This window comes from Pongo abelii, chromosome 20 (genome assembly GCF_028885655.2).
Source record: "Pongo abelii isolate AG06213 chromosome 20, NHGRI_mPonAbe1-v2.0_pri, whole genome shotgun sequence".
Lineage (NCBI taxonomy): Eukaryota > Metazoa > Chordata > Mammalia > Primates > Hominidae > Pongo > Pongo abelii.
The window spans coordinates 8,860,410-8,878,785 of record NC_072005.2 but is presented as its reverse complement, the minus strand read 5'-3'; the positions used below and the strand labels follow the sequence as shown (position 1 = coordinate 8,878,785).

Sequence of the window (18,376 nt, the reverse complement as noted above, 5' to 3'; positions counted from 1 at the left end):
ATATGTCCCTCACCTCTCATACTTATTATTTCTTTGTGGTGTGAACATTGGCAACCTATACTCTTAGCAATTTTGAAATCTACATTATTATTAACTATAGTTACTATGTTGTGCAGATCTCAAAAACTTCACAACCTATATGCTGATTACAAGATAGTGAGTGAAAAAGTGATTGTGAAGAGTGTAAATAAAATAATGTAAGAGGGAAAAATGTAACAAAATTAGTCATTAGGGAAATGTACATGGAAGTCACAATGAGAGGCCACTTTTCACAAGAATGGATAAAATTGAAAAGATTGACTATAACAAGTGTTGGTGAAAATGTGACAGAACTGGAACTCTCATAAAGCGCTAGTGGAAAATAGCTTGGCCATTTCTTTGAAAATTAGACACACCTACCATAAGACCCTACCATCCCACTCCTAGTAATTTATCTAAGAGAAATAAAAACATATGCCTATATGAAGACTTGTACACAAATAAATGTTCATAACAGCTTTGTTTGTAATAGCCAAACTCTGAAAACAACCCTAATGTCCATTAACAAATATATCCCGACAATGGAATATTATTCAGCAACAAAAAGGAATTATTAATACATTAATAAATTATACAGCAACATGTATAAATTGCAAAATAGTTATGCCTAGTGAAAGAATCCAGATGAAGAAAAGAGTACATGCCATATGATTCCCTTAATAAACAAATTCTAGAAAACACAAACTAATCTGTAAGGACAGGAATCAGATTAGCGGTTGCCTGGGAATGAAAATGTGTTTGCAGTGGCAGGGAAAAAGGAATTGTAAAAGAGCAGGAGGAAAGTTTTTTTGTTGCTGTTGTTTTGTTTTTTCTTGAGACGGAGTCTTACTCTGTCACCCAGACTGGAGTGCAACGGCATAATCTCGGCTCATTGCAACCTCTGCCTCTCAGGTTCAAGCCTTTTTCCTGCCCCAGCCTCCCAAGTAGCTGGGATTACAGACGCGCACCATCACACCCAGCTAATTTTTGTATTTTTAGTAGAGACGGGGTTTTACCATGTTGGCCAGGCTGGTCTCGAACTCCTGACCTCAGGTAATCCACCTGTCTCGGCCTCCCAAAGCGCTGGGATTACAGGCGTGAGCCACCACGCCTGGCCAGGACAAAAGTTTTGGGGATGATGGATGGACGTTCCTTATGTTGATTGTGGTGACGGTTCAATAAGTTATGATCAGAACTTATCAAAACATTCACTTTAAATGTGCGCAGTTTATGTCAGTTATGCCTCAGTTAAGCTGGACAGGTGTAGAGGAGGAAGGGAAGGAGAGAGAGAGAGGGGCTGAGATCAGGACCAAAAGCCAGAGAGACAGAGACTGAGAATGAGATGAGAGAGAAATGATATTTAGACAGAAGACAGGCGATAGATGATTGATAGTTGATAGATGATTGGTGGATAGCTGATAGGTAGATGATAAATAGATTATTTTTGATAGATAATTGGTAGATAATAAATTGATAGGTAACAGGTAGTTAATAGATATTGATAAATAGATGACTGATGGATGACAGGTGATTGATAGATGATTGATAGATTATAAATAGCAGATGATTGAGAGGTGAGAGATAATTGATAGTTATTGATTGGTAGAGAATTGATTGACAGATAAATATTGATAACTAGATGATAGATAAATGGATCACTGGTAGATATGTGATATACTGATAAAGAAATTCATGTGATATACTGATAAAGAAAATCATGGGCAAGGGGAGAGAGAAATGAAGGGGATATTGAGGGGGAAAAATTCTTTTAAACTGGGAGTGAAACAAGGAGACAGAAGAAAAGAAAGTGGTGAAAAGAGGAAAAGAACTGAGGGAGAAATTAAATGAAAGAATGAAAGGAGACAGAGGAATCATAAGGCCTCTGGCTTTGGCCATATTCTCACCCCTGTGGTCTCCCCTCCCTGGACGGCTGACCAGTCCATTCTCACGCCTCCTCCTCACCCTCGTAGGTGACCACCCGCCGGCAGAAGGAAGGAGAATACAACGTCCAGCAACAGTGCCCAGGCTACTACCAGTCACACCTAGACCTGAAGGATCTGCAATGACTGGAACTTACCAGTGCCTGGGGTCCCTTTCCCCCAGCCAGGGTCCAAAGAAGCTTGGCTGGGGCAGAAATAAACCATATTGCTCGGACACAGTCTCTGAGCCTTCCTTGATGTGACCCCTGACTGGTTCGTTGGACTAAGAGAACAGTCTTCCCCCTTCGTGAAGTCCCAAAGGCAACTCTCAGTTGTGTGTTGTGGTTTCACACCATGTCATCCCTTGGGAACACCAGAATTGGTGAAAATGATTGTATTAGGCTGTTCTTGCGCTGTGACAAAGAAATACCTGGCTGGGCGCGGTGGCTCACACCTATAATCCCAGCACTTTGGGAGGCCAAGGCGGGTGGATCACTTGAGGTCAGGAGTTCAAGACCAGCCTGGCCAACTTGGTGAAACCCTGTCTCTACTAAAAATACAATAATTAGCCAGGCATGGTAGTCCATGCCTGTAATGCCAGCTACTCAGAAGGCTGAGACACGAGAATCACTTGAACCCAGGAAGCGGAGGTTGCAGTGAGCCAAGATCATGCCACTGCACTCCAGCCTGAGTGACAGAGCGAGACTTTGTCTCAAATAAAAGAAAAAGAGAAAAAAAAACCTGGCCAGGCTCGGTGGCTCACACCTGTAATCCTAGCACTATGGGAGGCCTAGGCAGGCAGGTTGCTTGAGCCCAGGAGTTCGAGACCAGCCTGGGAAACATGGCAAAATGCTGTCTCTACAAAAGATTTTTAAAAATAGCCAGGCATGGTGGTGCATCCCTGTAGTCCCAGCTACCCAGGAGGCACAGGTGGGAGTATCACCTGAGCCTGGGAGGTCAAGGCTGCAGTAAACTGTGATTGCACCACTGCACTCCACCCTGAATGACAGAGTGAGATCCTGTCTCAAAAAAAAAAAAAAAAAAAAAAAAAGAAATAAAGAAAAAAGAAATACCTGAGACTGGGTAATTTTTAAAGAAAAGAGGTTTAATTGGCCCACAGTTCTGCAGGCTGTACAGGAAGCATGATGCCAGCATCTGATCAGCTTCTGGGGAGGTCTCAGGAAGCTTCCAATCATGGTGAAAGCCAAGGGAGGGCCAGCATGTCACAAGAGAGGGCCAGCATGTCACATGGCCAGAGCAGGAGCAAGAGAGAGTTGGGGGGAGCAAAGGTGCCACACACTTAACCAGATCTCACAAGTACAGACTCCCTGTTGCAAAGGCAGCATCAAACCGTGAAGGATCTGCCTCTATGATCTAAGCACCTCCTACCAGGCTCCACCTCCAACACTGGGGATTACAATTCAATGTCAGATTTGGTGGGGACACACATCCAAACTACATTACTGATGATATGGACACGAGACAGGGAAATACTGGGTAGAAGAGGGTGGTTCCCCAGCAAAGGCCCCACCCTCAAGCCCTAAATGGGAACAGGCATTCCTGCGTTCAGACTTTTGGCCCACATGCTCCCCTATCCTGTACCCATATAAACCCCAAACCCCAGGCTCCACAAGCAGATGAGATAATCAGAAGAGCAGAGGAATGGCAGAATGACACAGCAGAGAGAAGAGAAGTAGCATCTGAATGCCAACAGGAGTTCGGCTGGGGACAGTTGGAGAGGAGACCAGCCACTGGACAGCCAAACTCCAGGGAAAGATCATCTTCCCACTCCATCCCCCTTCCAGCTCCCCATCCATCCCACTGAGAGCCACCTCCCCCATTCAATAAAACCCCGGCATTCATCCTTAAGTCTGTCTGTGACCTGATTCTTCCTGGATGCTGGACAAGGACGTGGGTACCAAGAGGGCACTGAGCTGGTTAACACTTAAGCCATCCACAGACAGCAAGGCTAAAGGAGCACACTGTAACACACACATCCCTGGATGCTGCCATGGGGCCAGAGCCCAGGGGCACTCACCCCGGCTCCTGCACCTGCCTGTCTATGTGCTCCCCATCCCATAAGGGGTTTGAGTGCACCCAGCAGCCAAACAGATGAGCCACACCCCTGTCACACATCCTGCAAGGGAGCTCAGGGAATCCTCCTGTTTCACTGATATAGAAATCGCCATCATGGAGGCCGGGCACGGTGGCTCACAACTGTAATCCCAGCACTTTGGGAGGCCAAGGCAGGTAGATCACCTGAGGTCAGGAGTTCAAGAACAGCCTGACCAACATAATGAAACCCAACTCTACTAAAAATACAAAAAAATTAGCTGGGTGTGGTGGTGGGTGCCTGTAATCCCAGCTACTCAGGAGGCTGAGGCAGGAGAGTCACTTGAATCTGAGAGGTGGAGGTTGCAGTGAGCTAAGATCGTGCCATCGCACTCCAGCCTGGGCAACAGAGCAAGACTCCATCTCAAAAAAAGAAAAAAGAAATTGCCATGATGGAAAATCAACATTCCACTTCAGTGTAAGGTCTCCCTCCTTTGTCACTCAGTACATGCTCACCCTTGACTCCTATACCAGCCATCACACCCATCCTGTTCCTTTATATGCCCATACCCCCGCCCCAAAGAAACCCTGGCAGTTGCAAATTTTTCTTCTGCTGTTTCATTCTCTGAAACTCAAATGCACCAGAACTTCCAGATTAGTGTTCCCTGGGTGGCATATTATCCATCTCACGGGTCCTCTACAATGGGAAGTAGACCAAGAAGACATAAACGGGCCAGAAATTGTTCTACGGGCCAGGCACAGTGGCTCAAACCTGTAATCCCAACATGTTGGGAGACCACGGTAGGAGGATCGCTTGAGGCCAGGAGTTAGAGACCAGCCTTGGCAACATAATGAGACCCCCAACTCTACTAAAAGAAAAAAATAGCTGGATGTGGTGGCACACACTTACAGTCCCAGCTACTAGGGAGGCTGAGGCAGGAAGATCCCTTGAGCCCAGGAGGTTGAGGCTGCAGTATGATCGCACCACTGCACTCCAAGCCTGGGCAACAGAGTGAGACCCCATCTCTAAAAAAAAAATAGAGTGCAATATCTATATTATTTATAGCTTCCCTGAAAATTTATTATTTTAAAATTTCATCTTTTCTGCTCTGTGCTTCCACGTGGTAATCATGTGAGTCCTAGAATGTGGGGATTTTTTTGTTTTTGTTTTCTTTTGTTTTTTGAGATGGAGTCTCACTCTGTTGCCCAGGCTGGAGTGCAATGGCATGATCTCAGCTCACTGCAACCACTGCCTCCCAGGTTCAAGCGATTCTCCTGCCTCAGCCTCCCGAGTAGCTGGGATTACAGGTGCATGCCACCATACCCAGCTAATTTTTGTATTTTTAGTAGAGACGGGGTTTCGCCCTGTTGGCCAGACTGGTCTTGAACGCCTGACCTCAGGTGATCCGCCTGCCTTAGCCTCCCAAAGTGCTGGGATTACAGGCGTGAGCCACTGCGTCCAGCCTTAGAATGCGTTTTAATGTTTTGTTTGCTTGAAAAAAAATACCAATAGCCTACATCCAGTCTATATGACTTTTTTTAGATTCCACATAGAAGTGACATCAATGCAGTATTTTCTTTCTGTGTCTGACTTAATTCACTTATCTTAAAGTCAGTAGGCAGTAATCAAGGTTATGAAATTATTCAGTGTTTTGTCCTTATCATCACAGGATAAAGCCTACCTAATCAGAACTGATTATTATTTTTGTGAAATATCCCAGAAGATTCCAAAATAATATTTCAGGAAAGAGTTTTTTATATCTATGTTCTCAAATAAGCTATCTAATCTAGTTATTTTTCTGTTCTTGATTGCCCGTTAATTCAGAGTTGCATTTAATGAAATACCAGACTTTCCCTGATTCTCTAGATCTATATGTGTTTGAAATTTGATTCAGGACAGTTGACACAATTTGAGGGATAATAATATCAAGAGAAACTTTTCAGGCCGGGCATGGAGGCTCATGCCTATAATCCCAGCACTTTGGGAGGCTAAGGCCGGCAAATCACCCAAGGTCAGGAGTTCGAGACCAACCTGACCAACATGATGAAACCTCATCTCTACTAAAAATACAAAAATTCGCTGGGTGTGGTGGTGGGCACCCGTAATTCCAGCCACATGGGAGGCTGAGGCATGAGAATCGCTTGAACCCAGGAGGCAGAGGTTGCAGTGAGCCAAGATCACACCACTGCACTCCAGCCTGGGTGACAGAGTAAGACCCCGTCTCGAAAAGAGAGAGAGAGACTTTTCAGTGTTATGAATCTAACAATGCACCATCGTTCTGCTTGTTGGGATTAAGAGTTAAAGTCTATTTGTCTACTTGCCTGATGAAGCTTATTGAATTATTCCAGTCCTCTTTATCATTATTTGCTTTTGTTTGATGGATTTACCAGTTTCTGAGATTGATGTGTTAAAAATGATAGAATGCTGGCCAAGCATGATGGTCCTCACCTGTAATCCCAGCATTTTGGGAGGCTGAGGTGTGAGGATTGCTTGAGTCTAGGAGTTTGAGACCAGCCTGGGCAACAGAGTGAGACCTTGTCTCTGCAAAAAACAGAAAAAATTACCCAGATGTAATGGCATGTGCCTGTAGTCCCAGCTACTCAGGAGGCTGAGGCTGGAGGATCAACTGAGCCCAAGAGTTCAAGACTGCAGTGAGATTTTGTTTGTTTGTTTGTTTGTTTGGGTTTTTTGTTTTGTTTTGTTTTATGGATTTTGTTGTTGTTTTTTGGTTTTTGGGTTTTTTTTGGTTTTTTTTTTTTGAGACAGAGTCTTGCTCTGTTGCCCAGGCTGGAGTGCAGTGGCACGATCTCACCTCACTGCAACCTCTGCCTCCTGGGTTCAAACGATTCCCCTGCCTCAGCCTCCCAAATAGCTGGGACTACAGGTGTACATCACCACACCCAGATAAGTTTTGTATTTTTTGTAGAGACAGGGTTTCACCATGTTGGCCAGGTTGGTCTTGGACTCCCGATCTCAAGCAATCTGCTCACCTCGGCCTCCCAAAGTGCTGGGATTACAGGTGTGAGGCACCACACCTGGCCTGCAGTGAGTTATGATGGCACCACCGCACTCCAGCCTGGACTACATACATACATACATAGTAAATAAAAATGAGAGTATAACATGAAAAAGAAAAAAATCTCCTTTCCCTGCCCACCTGAAACCCAATCTCTCACCTCAAAAAGAAATTATTGTCTTTATTCCCTTGTGTCACACAAAGGAGTGTAATTTTTTGTTTTGTTTTGTTTTGTTTTTGAAACAGAGTCTCAATCTGTCACCCAGGCTGGAGTGGAGTGGTGCAATCTCGGCTCACTGCAGCCTCTGCCTCCAGGTTCAAGCGATTCTCCTGCCTCAGCCTCCTGAGTAGCTGGCATTACAGGTGCCCGCCACCATGCCCAGCTAATTTTTGTATTTTTAGTAGAGACGGGGTTTCACCATGTTGACCAGGCTGGTCTTGAACTCCTGGCCACAAGTGATCGCCCGCCTCAGCCTCCCAAAGTGCTGGGATTACAGGCATAAGCCACCGTGCCCTGTTCTGAGCTTACTTACTTAGGTGCTCTTAGGTGCTCACCCAGCCTAATTTTTTTTTTAAGTATTGGCATATTTTAAAGTTTCAAGAGCTTAAAGCAAAAAAACCTCATTGTGGACACTGCAAAGAGATGTTAATAAAGGATTACGCTTTATTTCATCTGCACTATCTTCCCTTTTTTTCATAGTGTTTTTCAGGACAGCCTTCTTGATCTCTCACTTTCTCTGCCTCATTAGCGAGCCTGTCTGCAATCAGTGCTATTGCGAGTCTCTGTCTGACTGTCTTCACTTTCCTTTCCTGTTTCCTGATATCTTCCTCAGTGACCAGAAATTGTTGGCAGAGGAGCTGCGAGATACCCGCTCCCTCTCCAGGAATTATCTCCATCGCATCTGAAGAGCAGGCAAGGTGGGGCATGGGGCAGGCTTGCTCCAGACCACTGGCAAGATCCCCCAGCAGAGATCCACCTGTGTAACTAGGGACAAGTTTTTGCAAGGTATTGGCAAGATCCAAAGTACTTAAAAGTTCTCCTGCACTGCTGTAAGCCTGGAGTCCTTGCAGTCTCCTCTGCCAGCAGACCTGCTGAGGCTTCTCCAAGCTCTCCTCCCATTGATGGTATCTGACCTCATTGCCAGGATGGGGTGTAATTCTCGTAACTGGCCTCTTGAATGTGTAACTGGACATTCTCAGAGGGATTGAGGTGCTCAAGCCAGGCTTTGATTTGCATTGGTTTACACAGTCACGTTGCTTCCTCTGTGAACTCTTGGCCATCACACTTCTTTTCCTCTTACACTATTAAAATAAATCATGAAATGGGGTCAAATTGGTCAATGAAGCCTGCCTTCTCAGGACAACGATCTCAGCTGTTTTGGACTTTCATCCTTCCTCTCTCCCTCTGGGGATAGGTCTGACCTGCTTCCTGGGACATCATCAGGCAGATTTGAGTCAAGCACAGAAAGCTCAAGGTCAAAACTCTCCTTCATCATCCTGCAAACCCCCTCCTTGTTTCAGTACTATTTTATTCTCTTTCTGCCCTTGTCACTCTTAAATGTTCAAGTCCTGATACTCCCTCTCATGACACATATGACAGTCTTTTTCTAAATCTCAAATCTTGCCTTTTTTTTTTTTTGTCCCACTCCATCACTCGGGCTGGAGTGCAGTGGTGCAATCACTGCTCACTGAAGCCTTTACCTCCCCAGGCTCAAGTGATCCACCCACCTGAACCTCCCGAGTAGCTGGGACTACAGGCGTGCATCACCATGCCTGGCTATTTCTGGTTTTTGTAGAGACGAGTTTTCACCGTACTGTCCAGGCTGGTCTGGAACTCCTGAACTCAAGTGATCCACCCACCTCGACCTCCCAAAGTGCTGGGATTACAGGCATGGGCGACCGTGCCCAGCCCAAATCCTGCCATTCTTATGCATTACTTGACTATTCATCTGGTTAACACATTGACCTCTTGGTTTGCACAGTTCCTGCAGCTTGTAAGTCAATAATGAAATTATCAACTGCTCTGCTCTTCGAGCCTTAATCCCACACCCCAAACATTTTCAGCAACCCAAACAGCCATGCTCAAAAATAAATAATTCTGGCCCAGCACAGTGGCTTACATCTGTAATCCCAGCACTTTGGGAGGCCAAGGCAGGCGAATCGCTTGAGGTCAGGAGTTCAAGACCAGCCTGACCAACATGGCGAAACCCCATCTCTACAAAAAATACAAAAATTAGCTAGGCATGGTGGTGGGCACCTGTAATCCCAGCTACTCGGGAGGCTGAGGCAGGAGAATAGCTTGAACCTGGGAGCTGGAGGTTGCAGTGAGCTGAGATCGCACCACTGCACTCCAGTCTGGGCAATAGAGCGAGACTGTCTCAAAACAAATAAATAAATAAATCGGAAAACTTATTCACTCACTATAAATTTCTGATTTCCCGGGTTTTTTTAATTCAAATGCCCATACCGTAGATACCTGTTCTTGATGAACGTACCTTGAGGAACAAGTATCTGTGATTTGGGTATATGAATTACTCCAGACCTCCGTATCTTCACCTTCCTCTCTCTCCTCTGATTCCTAGCACTCTTGGATTCTGTGGTCTGCGACCTCAATATTTCCCTTAGAGGCCGGGCATGGTGGCTCCACGCCTGTAATCTCAGCACTTTGGGAGGCCAAGGTGGGTGGATCACTTGAGGCCAGGAGTTCAAGACCAGCCTGGCCAACATGGTGAAACCCCATCCCTACTAAAAAAAAAAAAAAATTAGCTGGGTGTGGTGGCCCACACCTGTAGTCCCAGCTATTCAGGAGGCTGACGTGGGAGAATCGCTTGAACCCAGGAGGTGGAGGTTGCAGTGAGCGGGGATCACGTCATTGCACTCCAGCCTGAGCAACAGAATGAGACCCTGTCTAAAAAAAAAAAAAAAATTTCACTTAGATTAATCCAAAATTCCTTACCACTTATCATACCTGCCTTGTAAAACTTCAAACTTGGAAGGTCCCTATTCTCTGTGATGCCATGGCTGCCGCCATCATATCATCACTGCTGAAAAAAGAATCACATGACATGACATCTTAGTGCCACTATAAATACAAAATATTCTCCACTAACTGGGAAGAATCCATCATGCATAGAAACTTTATTTTCTGTATATGCATTGTCATGTTTACTCCTTGATTTTCCCCAAAACCTGTTGCAAAATTTTCTCCAGCTTTCTTTTTTCCTCATAGATATTTAATTCTCCTTAACTTACCTAATGGTTCCCTAAGACGTTAGTTGCCAAATCTGCAAATATCCCTGATAAGCATGGAATGTTTCCAAATTTCCTTTAATTGTATTTTAAAGAGATTTCCTGCCAGGCGTGGTGGCTCACACATCTAATCCCAGCACTTTGGTGGATTGAGGTGGGAGGGCCACTTGAATGCAGGAGTTTGAGACCAGTCAGGGCAACGTAAGGAGACCCCCATCTCTACTAAAAATTAAAAAGTTAGCTGGGGGTGATGATACACGTCTGAGGTCCCAGCTGAGTGAGGGAGGCCGAGCGAAGAGGATAGCTTGAGCCCAGGAGGTCGAGGTTGCAGTGAGCAGCAATCAGGCCACTGCACTCTAGCCTTGGCAACAGAGCAAGACCCTGTCTCATAAATAAATAAATATATTTCCTTTATCCACCAAGAGTGATCTGAGCCTTATTCCTTCTTCCTTTTTGTTAATTTTATGCTTCCAATATTGCAATGTAACCTTTGTATCATCTTTTTTTTTTTTTTTTTTTTTTTGAGACGGAGTCCCGCTCTATAGCCCAGGCTGGAGTACAGTGGGATGATCTGGGCTCACTGCAACTTCCGCTGCCCAGTTCAAGCAATTCTCTTGTTTCAGCCTCCCAAGTAGCTGGGATTACAGGCACACACCTCTATGTCCGGCTAATTTTTTGGTATTTTTAGTAGAGATGGGGTTTTGCCATGTTGGCCAGAGTGGCCTCGAACTCCTGACCTCATGATCTGCCCACCTCAACCTCTCAAAGTGCTGGGATTACAGGCGCCCCCATATCTTTAACTTCTGTTTTTCTACTGAATCCCTTCTTTGGCATTTAAACATGTTCAAGTTTCTCCTAGCTACACAGACACTCCTCTCCTAAACTTCCTGGGACCCCCTCCTTCACCACTATTCTCTACCCCTTCCCCTTAGCTATCATCCACTGAGAAAAGATCATCTACATCTATGTCTCCTATCTCCTCACCTCCAGCTAACTCCTCAGGCCACCCCAAACTTCTGTTTTCCTTCACCGTTCTCAGCTGCCTCTGTTGCTAAGGCCACAATGACCCCTTTGTTATTAGATCCCAAAGGAATTCTCATTATTCATCTGACGTGACTCTTGAAGTGGAAAGCTTTGAAGTATGCTTGGAATAACCTGGACGTGTGAATCTTACTTTACAGCTGTGAACCCTAGAAAATCTAAATGTGGCCAAGCACGGTGGCTCACACCTGTAATCCCAGCACTTTGGGAGGCCAAGGTGGGCAGATCGTGAGGTCAGGAGATTGAGGCCATCCTGGCTAACACAGTGAAACCCCATCTCTACTAAAAATACAAAATATTAGCCATAATATTAATACAGGTAGGTGTGGTGGCGCACACCTGTATCCCAGCTACTCAGGAGGCTGAGACAGGAGAATGGCGTGAACCTGGGAGGTGGAGCTTGTAGTGAGCCGAGATGGCGCCACTGCACTCCAGCCTGGGCAAGAGTGCGAGACTCTGTCTCAAAAAAAAAAAAGAAAAACAAAGAAAATCTAAATACGGGGCAAGCACATCTGATAACATTCAACTCGCAAATTGAGATGTGCCATCAGTGGAAAGTATAAACTGGATTTCTGGAACTCATTACAAAAAACAAAAATCATTTAAAAGATCTCATCTAGAGTCCTAATAAGATAAGTAACCAACAACAAGGAAGGGGCCCCTGGTTGGGGGAGAACAATTGTTCTGAGAGATGGCTAACTGCAAACAACCCACTGGCGTGACATTCTGTTCCAAAAGACCTCGGTCTGCACGTAGTCCCAGCAACACGACCTTATCTGCACACCTTACGTGCACGTAGCCGCCTCCAGCACGACCCTATAAAGTCCCATCCAACCTCTGCCTCTTTGCAAATGGCCCCTTCTCTTCTGTGCTGCCTGTTGCATCCTTGCAACCTATCTTCATATCTTCTCTAATAAATCTGTCTTTCTTTACCTACAACTGTCTTGGGAAATTATTTTACCGCCCGCAATGCCAGCCCCAGCCAGTCGCACCTAAAACGTCTCAATAATTTTTACATTGATTGCATGCACAAATGAGAATATGTTGGCTATCGTAGTTTAAAATAGACTTTTAGAATTCATTGTGTATGGCATGCCATCTGTGGCTGAGGTGCTATATTGGTGCTTATCTAGGAGTTATCACTAGACAGCCTGTGTTCTGTGCCTGCTTGGTTGTTTGCAGAGTTGCATAGCCTTCAAAACATTTACTATGTCAAAATGTCCATGTCCTCAGGAGAGGGTTAGGCAATATGCGGTTTGTTTCCATGGAATGTCTCCATCCTTAGCAATTCTTTTGGGGATTATTTGACACCTGTCATTTCCACAGGTGGCCTTGCCCTGGAGGCAGGTGATAGTGGGGCTGCTGACCTTTTTTTTTTTTTTTTTTTTTTTTTGAGATGGAGTCTTGCTCTGTCGCTCAGGCTGGAGTGCAGTGCAGTGATGCAATCTCGGCTCACTGCAACCTCTGCCTCCTGGGTTCAAGCGATTCTCCTGCCTCAGCCTCCTGAGTAGCTGGGACTACAAGTGTGCGCCACTATGCCCAGCTAATTTTTTGTATTTTTAGTAGAGACAGGGTTTCACCATATTAGCCAGGATGGTCTCGATCTCTTGACGTCATGATCCACCCACCTCGGCCTCCCAAAGTGCTGGGATTACTGGCGTGAGAAACCGTGCCTGGCCAGGGCTGCTGATCTCCTGGGTAGAATTTCAGCCTTACTGTCTCCTGTGTATAAGGAACTCTGCCTGCTCCATCTTGGTCCCTTCCAGTTGTTTCAAGTTTCTTTACCTCCTTCTCTTCCTTATTAACCAAAACATGGAATGAAATATTTTGTGGCAATTATTTTATGCGTCATCTGGTTAGGTGGAAGCTGCTAGTTGTTTTTACTCTAGCAGAATTAGGGGAGCCGGAAGTGACTATCAGAGTATAAAGTATCCTCGGATCTCAGGTACTCTGTGGGGAAAGCGAGAACTTGTCCATGAGGCCAGTGTGAAGGGTAAGGGTCTTTATCCCCGTCACAAGTCTTGAGGCAAAACTTTGCACTCTGCCTTCTGACCTCCAGCCAGAGAAGTTTCTAGCCACCTCCATTCGAGGCAGAAAGGATCCAGGCATTACGTGGTTGTCAAGCCCTGGAATTTTATATTCCTAGACTTTGTGGGTTACAACATGGATACACACTGTCGACTTCATTCTGCAGCCAGCTTCTCACATCTAACAATATATCCTGACTGTAATTTAATATAACTAAATGTACATTGACATTGTTGTTTTAAGGCCCATGAATGTCATTTCATACGGCTACACCAGTACTTATTCGCCATTGTTACTAATCTTCTGTCATATTAAATAGGAGGTAGATGATCAATCCTTTTTAACAAGGTTCAAACATTTCTCTGATTTAGATCATTGTAAAATCGCTGGGTTGATAAATATGCCCATTCGTACAGCTTTGGGTATATGTTACCAAGTACCTGCTGAGAAACTGGTACTTATCAATGCCACTAGCAGAGGGCACGGTCATTCATTTGTTCATGTCTTGACAAACTGGGCATTTAAAATGTTTTGCATTACTTGAGAGGCACAAACATAATGCCATTATTTTAATTTGTGCCTCTTTGCTAATTACAGTATTGGGCAATTGTACGTATTTGTAAAGGAGTGTGTGGTTCATAGCCTTTGTCTTTGATGATGTTTTTACTGGCTTGTTCATCTTTTGCTTATTTATCCAAAATATTCTTTATGTAATAATGATATGAGCCCACATGTCATAGATTTTTACAATTATTTATCCCCAGTTTGTTTTGCCATTTACTAATGTGATGGTGTGGAAAATTAAGATACACTTAAGCTGGATACGGTGGGGTCATGCCTAAAATCCCAGCACTTTGGGCAGCCAAGGCAAGGGGACTGCTTGCGCTCAGGAGTTCGAGACTAGCCTGTGTGGTGTGGTGAGTCCCTGTCTCTATAAAAAATACAGAAATTAGCTGGGCGTGGTGGTGCACGCCTGCAGTCCCAGCTACTCGGGAAGCTGAGGAGGGAGAATGACTTGAGCCCAGGAAGTCCAGGCTGCAGTGAGCCATGTTTGCGCCACTGCACTCCAGCCTGGGTGACAAAGCAAGATCCTGTCTCCAAAAAAAGAAAAAAGAAGAAAGAAGGAGGAGGAGGAGAAGGAAGAGAAGGAGGAGGAGGAGAAGGAGGAGGAGGAAAGAAGAAAGAAGAAGGAGGAGGCAAGGAGGAGGAGGAAGGGGAGGAGTAAGGAAGAAGGAAGAAAGCAGGAGGAGGAGGAAGAGGAAGAAGAGAAGAACTCACATTTTTGTAGTATTTTACTTTTTCCACTTCTATTATTTTGAGGAAGAAGCACTCATATTTATGTAGTATTTTATTTTTCCACTTTTATTCTGTTATTTTGCCTAACTGAAGAATTTATGTGTATAATTCTACATTTTTTAAATAAAAACTTTATTGAGCTACCATAATATTCAACCTTTTAAAGTGTACAGTTCGATGATTTTTAGTATATTCACACAGTTGTGCAATCATCACCACTATCTAATTTTACTTTCATCTAAAATGAAATCCATACCATTACCCACTTCCCCTCATTTCCCTTTTCCCCAACATTTGCCACTAATCTATTGTCTCTTTGGATTTTCTTATTCTGGAAATTTTATTTAAATTGAATTATACAAAATGTGGGTTTTTTATGAGTGGCTTCTTTTACTTACCATAATGTTTTCAAGGTTCATCCATGGAATATGTATTCTGTTTAATGGATGAATAATAATCCATTGTGTGGATATACCACATTTTATTTATCTATTCATCAGTTGATTGACATTTGGGACATACAAAATTTTGGGCTATTATGTATAATGCTGTTATGAACATTCATGTACAAGCTGTCATATGAACACGTTTTCATTTCCTTTGGGCATATACTTGAAATAAAATTGCTGGGTCACGTGGCAACTCTATGACTTTTTGAGGAACTGCCAAACTATTTTGCAAAGTGGGTGCACCATTTTACAATCGTGACAGCAATGTATGAGAATTCCAATTTCTCCTTGTCTTTGCCAACCTTTGTTATTGGCTATCTTTTTAATTTTAATTATCCCAATGGGTGTGAAGTAGTATTTTACTGAAGTTTTGATATTAACTTCCCTAATGATTAATGGGGCCGAGCATCTTTTCATGTACATATTTGCCATTTGTGTATCTTCTTTGTAGAAATGACAATTTGAACTCTTTGTTCATTTTTCAGGCGGGGTGCAGTGGCTCACACCTGTAATCCCAGCACTTAAGGAGGCTGAGGTGGGCAGATCACTTGAGGTCAGGAGTTCAAGACCAGCCTGGCCAACATGGCAAAACCCTCTCTCTGCTAAAAGTACAAAAATTAGCCAGGCGTGGTGGTGAATGCCTGTGGTCCCAGCTACTTGGGAGGCTGAGGCAGGAGAATCGCTTGAATCCAGGAGGCAGAGGATGCAGTGAGCCAAAATGGTGCCACTGCACTCCAGCCTGGGTGACAGAAGGAGAGTCCATCTCAAAAAAAAAAAAAAAACTCTTTGTTCACTTTTAATTGGGTATCTTTTTATTGCTGAGTTGCAAGCCTTTATATATTTTGAATACAAGTCATGTATCAGATAAATCATTTGTAAATGTCTTCACCCAGTCCATGTTTGTCTTTTTTCTTGATGGTATCCTTTGAAGCATCAATGTTTTTTAATGTTAAGTCCAATTTATATATTTTTTTCTTTTGCCACCTGTTTTTGATGTCATATTCTCCTGCCTCAGCCTCCCGAGTAGCTGGGACTACAGGCGCCTGCCAACACACCCAGCTAATTTTTGTATTTTTAGTAGAGACGGGGTTTCACCATGTTAGCCAGGATGGTCTCGATCTCTTGACCTCGTGATCTGCCTGCCTCAGCCTCCCAAAGTGCTGGGGTTACAGGCGTGAGCCACCACACCCAGCCCAATTTCATTCTTTTGTATATTGGCATCTAGTTGTCCCAGCACAATTTGTTGAAGAGAACAGTCTTTCCAGTGAACTTTCCTAGTATATTGAATTTTGAACTTGTTCATTTTTGCTTAAACTTCCTTCAGCCACCTGAGAATGATTAGGATATTTTTGGGAAGCAGAGATCTATTTTTTTCTGAAAGGACAGGTGCGTGAAACAATATCATTCATTGAAAGTATTTCCTCCCGGCTGATTTTAAATGTTACCACTCTCTTATATAAAATTTCTGTAAATAGTCCATGTCAATTTTTGGACATTCTCATCTTTTTTAGAATAAACCTTTATTCCAGAATTGTTTTTAAGAAATACTGCTACTTTGCTACATTTTATTCTGATTTTATATTCTATTTCTTTCTTACTGGGTTTTAGTTTCTTATTTACATCCCATGTTAAATTAAAAGTATAAATCATTTGAATACATCACTTTGGGATTACTAGCATATCAAGCTAAAAATCTCCTCTCAGCAACATTTATGTGTCATGTTCAAATTTTTTCCTTATTCTAACACAAAGATGGAACAAGAGACACTGAAGCCTATTTGAGGGTGGAGGGTGGGAGGAGGGCAAGGATCGAAAAACTACCTATTGGGTGCTATGCTTATTACCTGGGTGATGAAATAATCTGTACACCAAACCTTCATAACAGGCAATTTACCTATGTAACAAACCTGTACATGTACCCCGACCCTAAAAGTTTTTTAAAAAGTCTCCCCAAAGAAATGTGAAAAAAAAATTGCCTTATTCTAGATAGTCTTTAGTGGAAGTTAGTGTTCCTCTTTGATGCAAGAGTAATTTGTAAAAGATCTTACTTTTATGTGTAAATGGTTTGATGTCTTTAAATCATGTCAGGTATTCCTAGGTATATTTTCAAATAATGTTATTTGATTTTTGTTGTTGTTGTTGTTTCTTTGGTTTAGTTTAAGGACTCCAATGTGGCCAAATACAGGACATCTAATATGGTTTGGCTGTATCCCCACCCAAATCTCATCTTGAATTGTAGCTCCCACAATTCCCACGTGTCATGGAAGGGCCCCGGTGGGAGGTAACTGAATCATGGGGACAGGTCTTTCCCGTGCTGTTCCCGTGATAGCGAATAAGTCTCACGATATCTGATGGTTTTATGAAGGGGAGTTTCCCTGCACAGGCTCTCTCTTGTCTGCCACCATATAAGACTGTGCCTTTCACCTTCCACCATGATTGTGAGGCCTCCCTAGTCACATGGAACTGTGAGGTCCCCAGCCACATGTGTGAGCCACATGGTGAAACACCATCTCTACTAGAAATACCAAAAAAAAAAAAAAAAAAAAAAATTAGCCAGCGTGGTGGCACGTGCCTGTAATCCCAGCTACTTGGGAGGCTGAGGCATGAGAATCATTTGAACCCGGGAGGCAGAGGTTGCAGTGAGCCGAAATGGTGCCACTGCACTCCAACCTGGGAAACAGAGTGAGACTCTGTCGCAAAATTAAAAAATAAAAAGAAAGAAAAAAACTCCATGGAAAACATTATTGTGACAATTGGCAATTCTGAATATGGATTATGTTATTAGATAACAGCCCCATGCAGTGTTCAATTCCCTGATTTTGCTAATTACTGTAGCTCTGAAAGAAAAGGTCCTTGTTATAAAGAAATATACCCTGATTTGGTAGTAAATGGGCACAATGTCTGTCACTTACTCTCAAATGGTTAAAAAAAAAATAGTAATGTATGTGAAGAGAGACAGAGTTCATGATAAAGCAAACAGGGCAAAATGTTAACGTTTGGTGACACAGGCACAAAATACACAGATATAAAGGAGTTCTTTGTACCATTCTTGCAGCTTTTCTGTAAATTTGGAATCTTATCAAAATAATTTTAAAACAAAAAAGAGCTATGTACCATGTCTAAAAACAACCCCAATAAGAATGCCTAACATTTCACTAGGATTAAAATTCTAATGGCTTAAGGAAAGAACTACGTCAACGAAAAGCTATGCCACTTTCAAAGACGGAAAGAATTAAATGTTAATTCTCCCTCAATTTAATCTAAATTGAAAAATTCACACAGTTCCAATCAGCAGCTGCTTATCTTC

General features: G+C 43.4%; 2 protein-coding genes across 10 annotated transcripts in view; one reads left to right on the top strand and one right to left on the bottom strand.

The window, feature by feature from the left end:
- The window catches only part of MUC16 (mucin 16, cell surface associated), a 91,447-nt gene extending 89,330 nt beyond the window's left edge, over positions 1-2,117 (top strand). The window contains exon 89 of the mRNA XM_063719903.1: positions 1,989-2,117. Coding sequence (XP_063575973.1) covers positions 1,989-2,084 — 96 coding nt within the window. The 3' untranslated portion in view covers positions 2,085-2,117. The remainder of the gene's footprint in view (positions 1-1,988) is intronic.
- A 5,533-nt stretch (positions 2,118-7,650) lies between these two features.
- MBD3L1 (methyl-CpG binding domain protein 3 like 1) lies at positions 7,651-11,335 on the bottom strand. 9 transcript variants are annotated; one of them, XM_054538638.2, is made up of 3 exons: positions 11,240-11,301; positions 9,975-10,050; positions 7,651-8,308 (listed from the first exon to the last, which is right to left on the bottom strand). In XM_054538638.2, the coding sequence occupies exon 3, from the start codon at positions 8,285-8,287 to the stop codon at positions 7,685-7,687; it is 603 nt and encodes a 200-aa protein (XP_054394613.2). In that variant the 5' UTR covers positions 8,288-8,308; positions 9,975-10,050; positions 11,240-11,301; the 3' UTR covers positions 7,651-7,684. The 9 variants fall into 9 exon arrangements, with proteins under 9 accessions (XP_054394613.2, XP_054394614.2, XP_003779102.3 ...); XM_054538639.2 differs by having other exon boundaries at positions 9,979-10,050; positions 11,240-11,292; XM_003779054.4 differs by having other exon boundaries at positions 9,963-10,047; positions 11,240-11,292.
- Between the last annotated feature and the right edge of the window lie 7,041 nt (positions 11,336-18,376).

Bases quoted from the DNA above. Each gene is read 5' to 3' on its own strand.
- MBD3L1 (XM_003779055.4), bottom strand. From the start codon at position 8,287: ATGGCCAAGAGTTCACAGAGGAAGCAACGTGACTGTGTAAACCAATGC.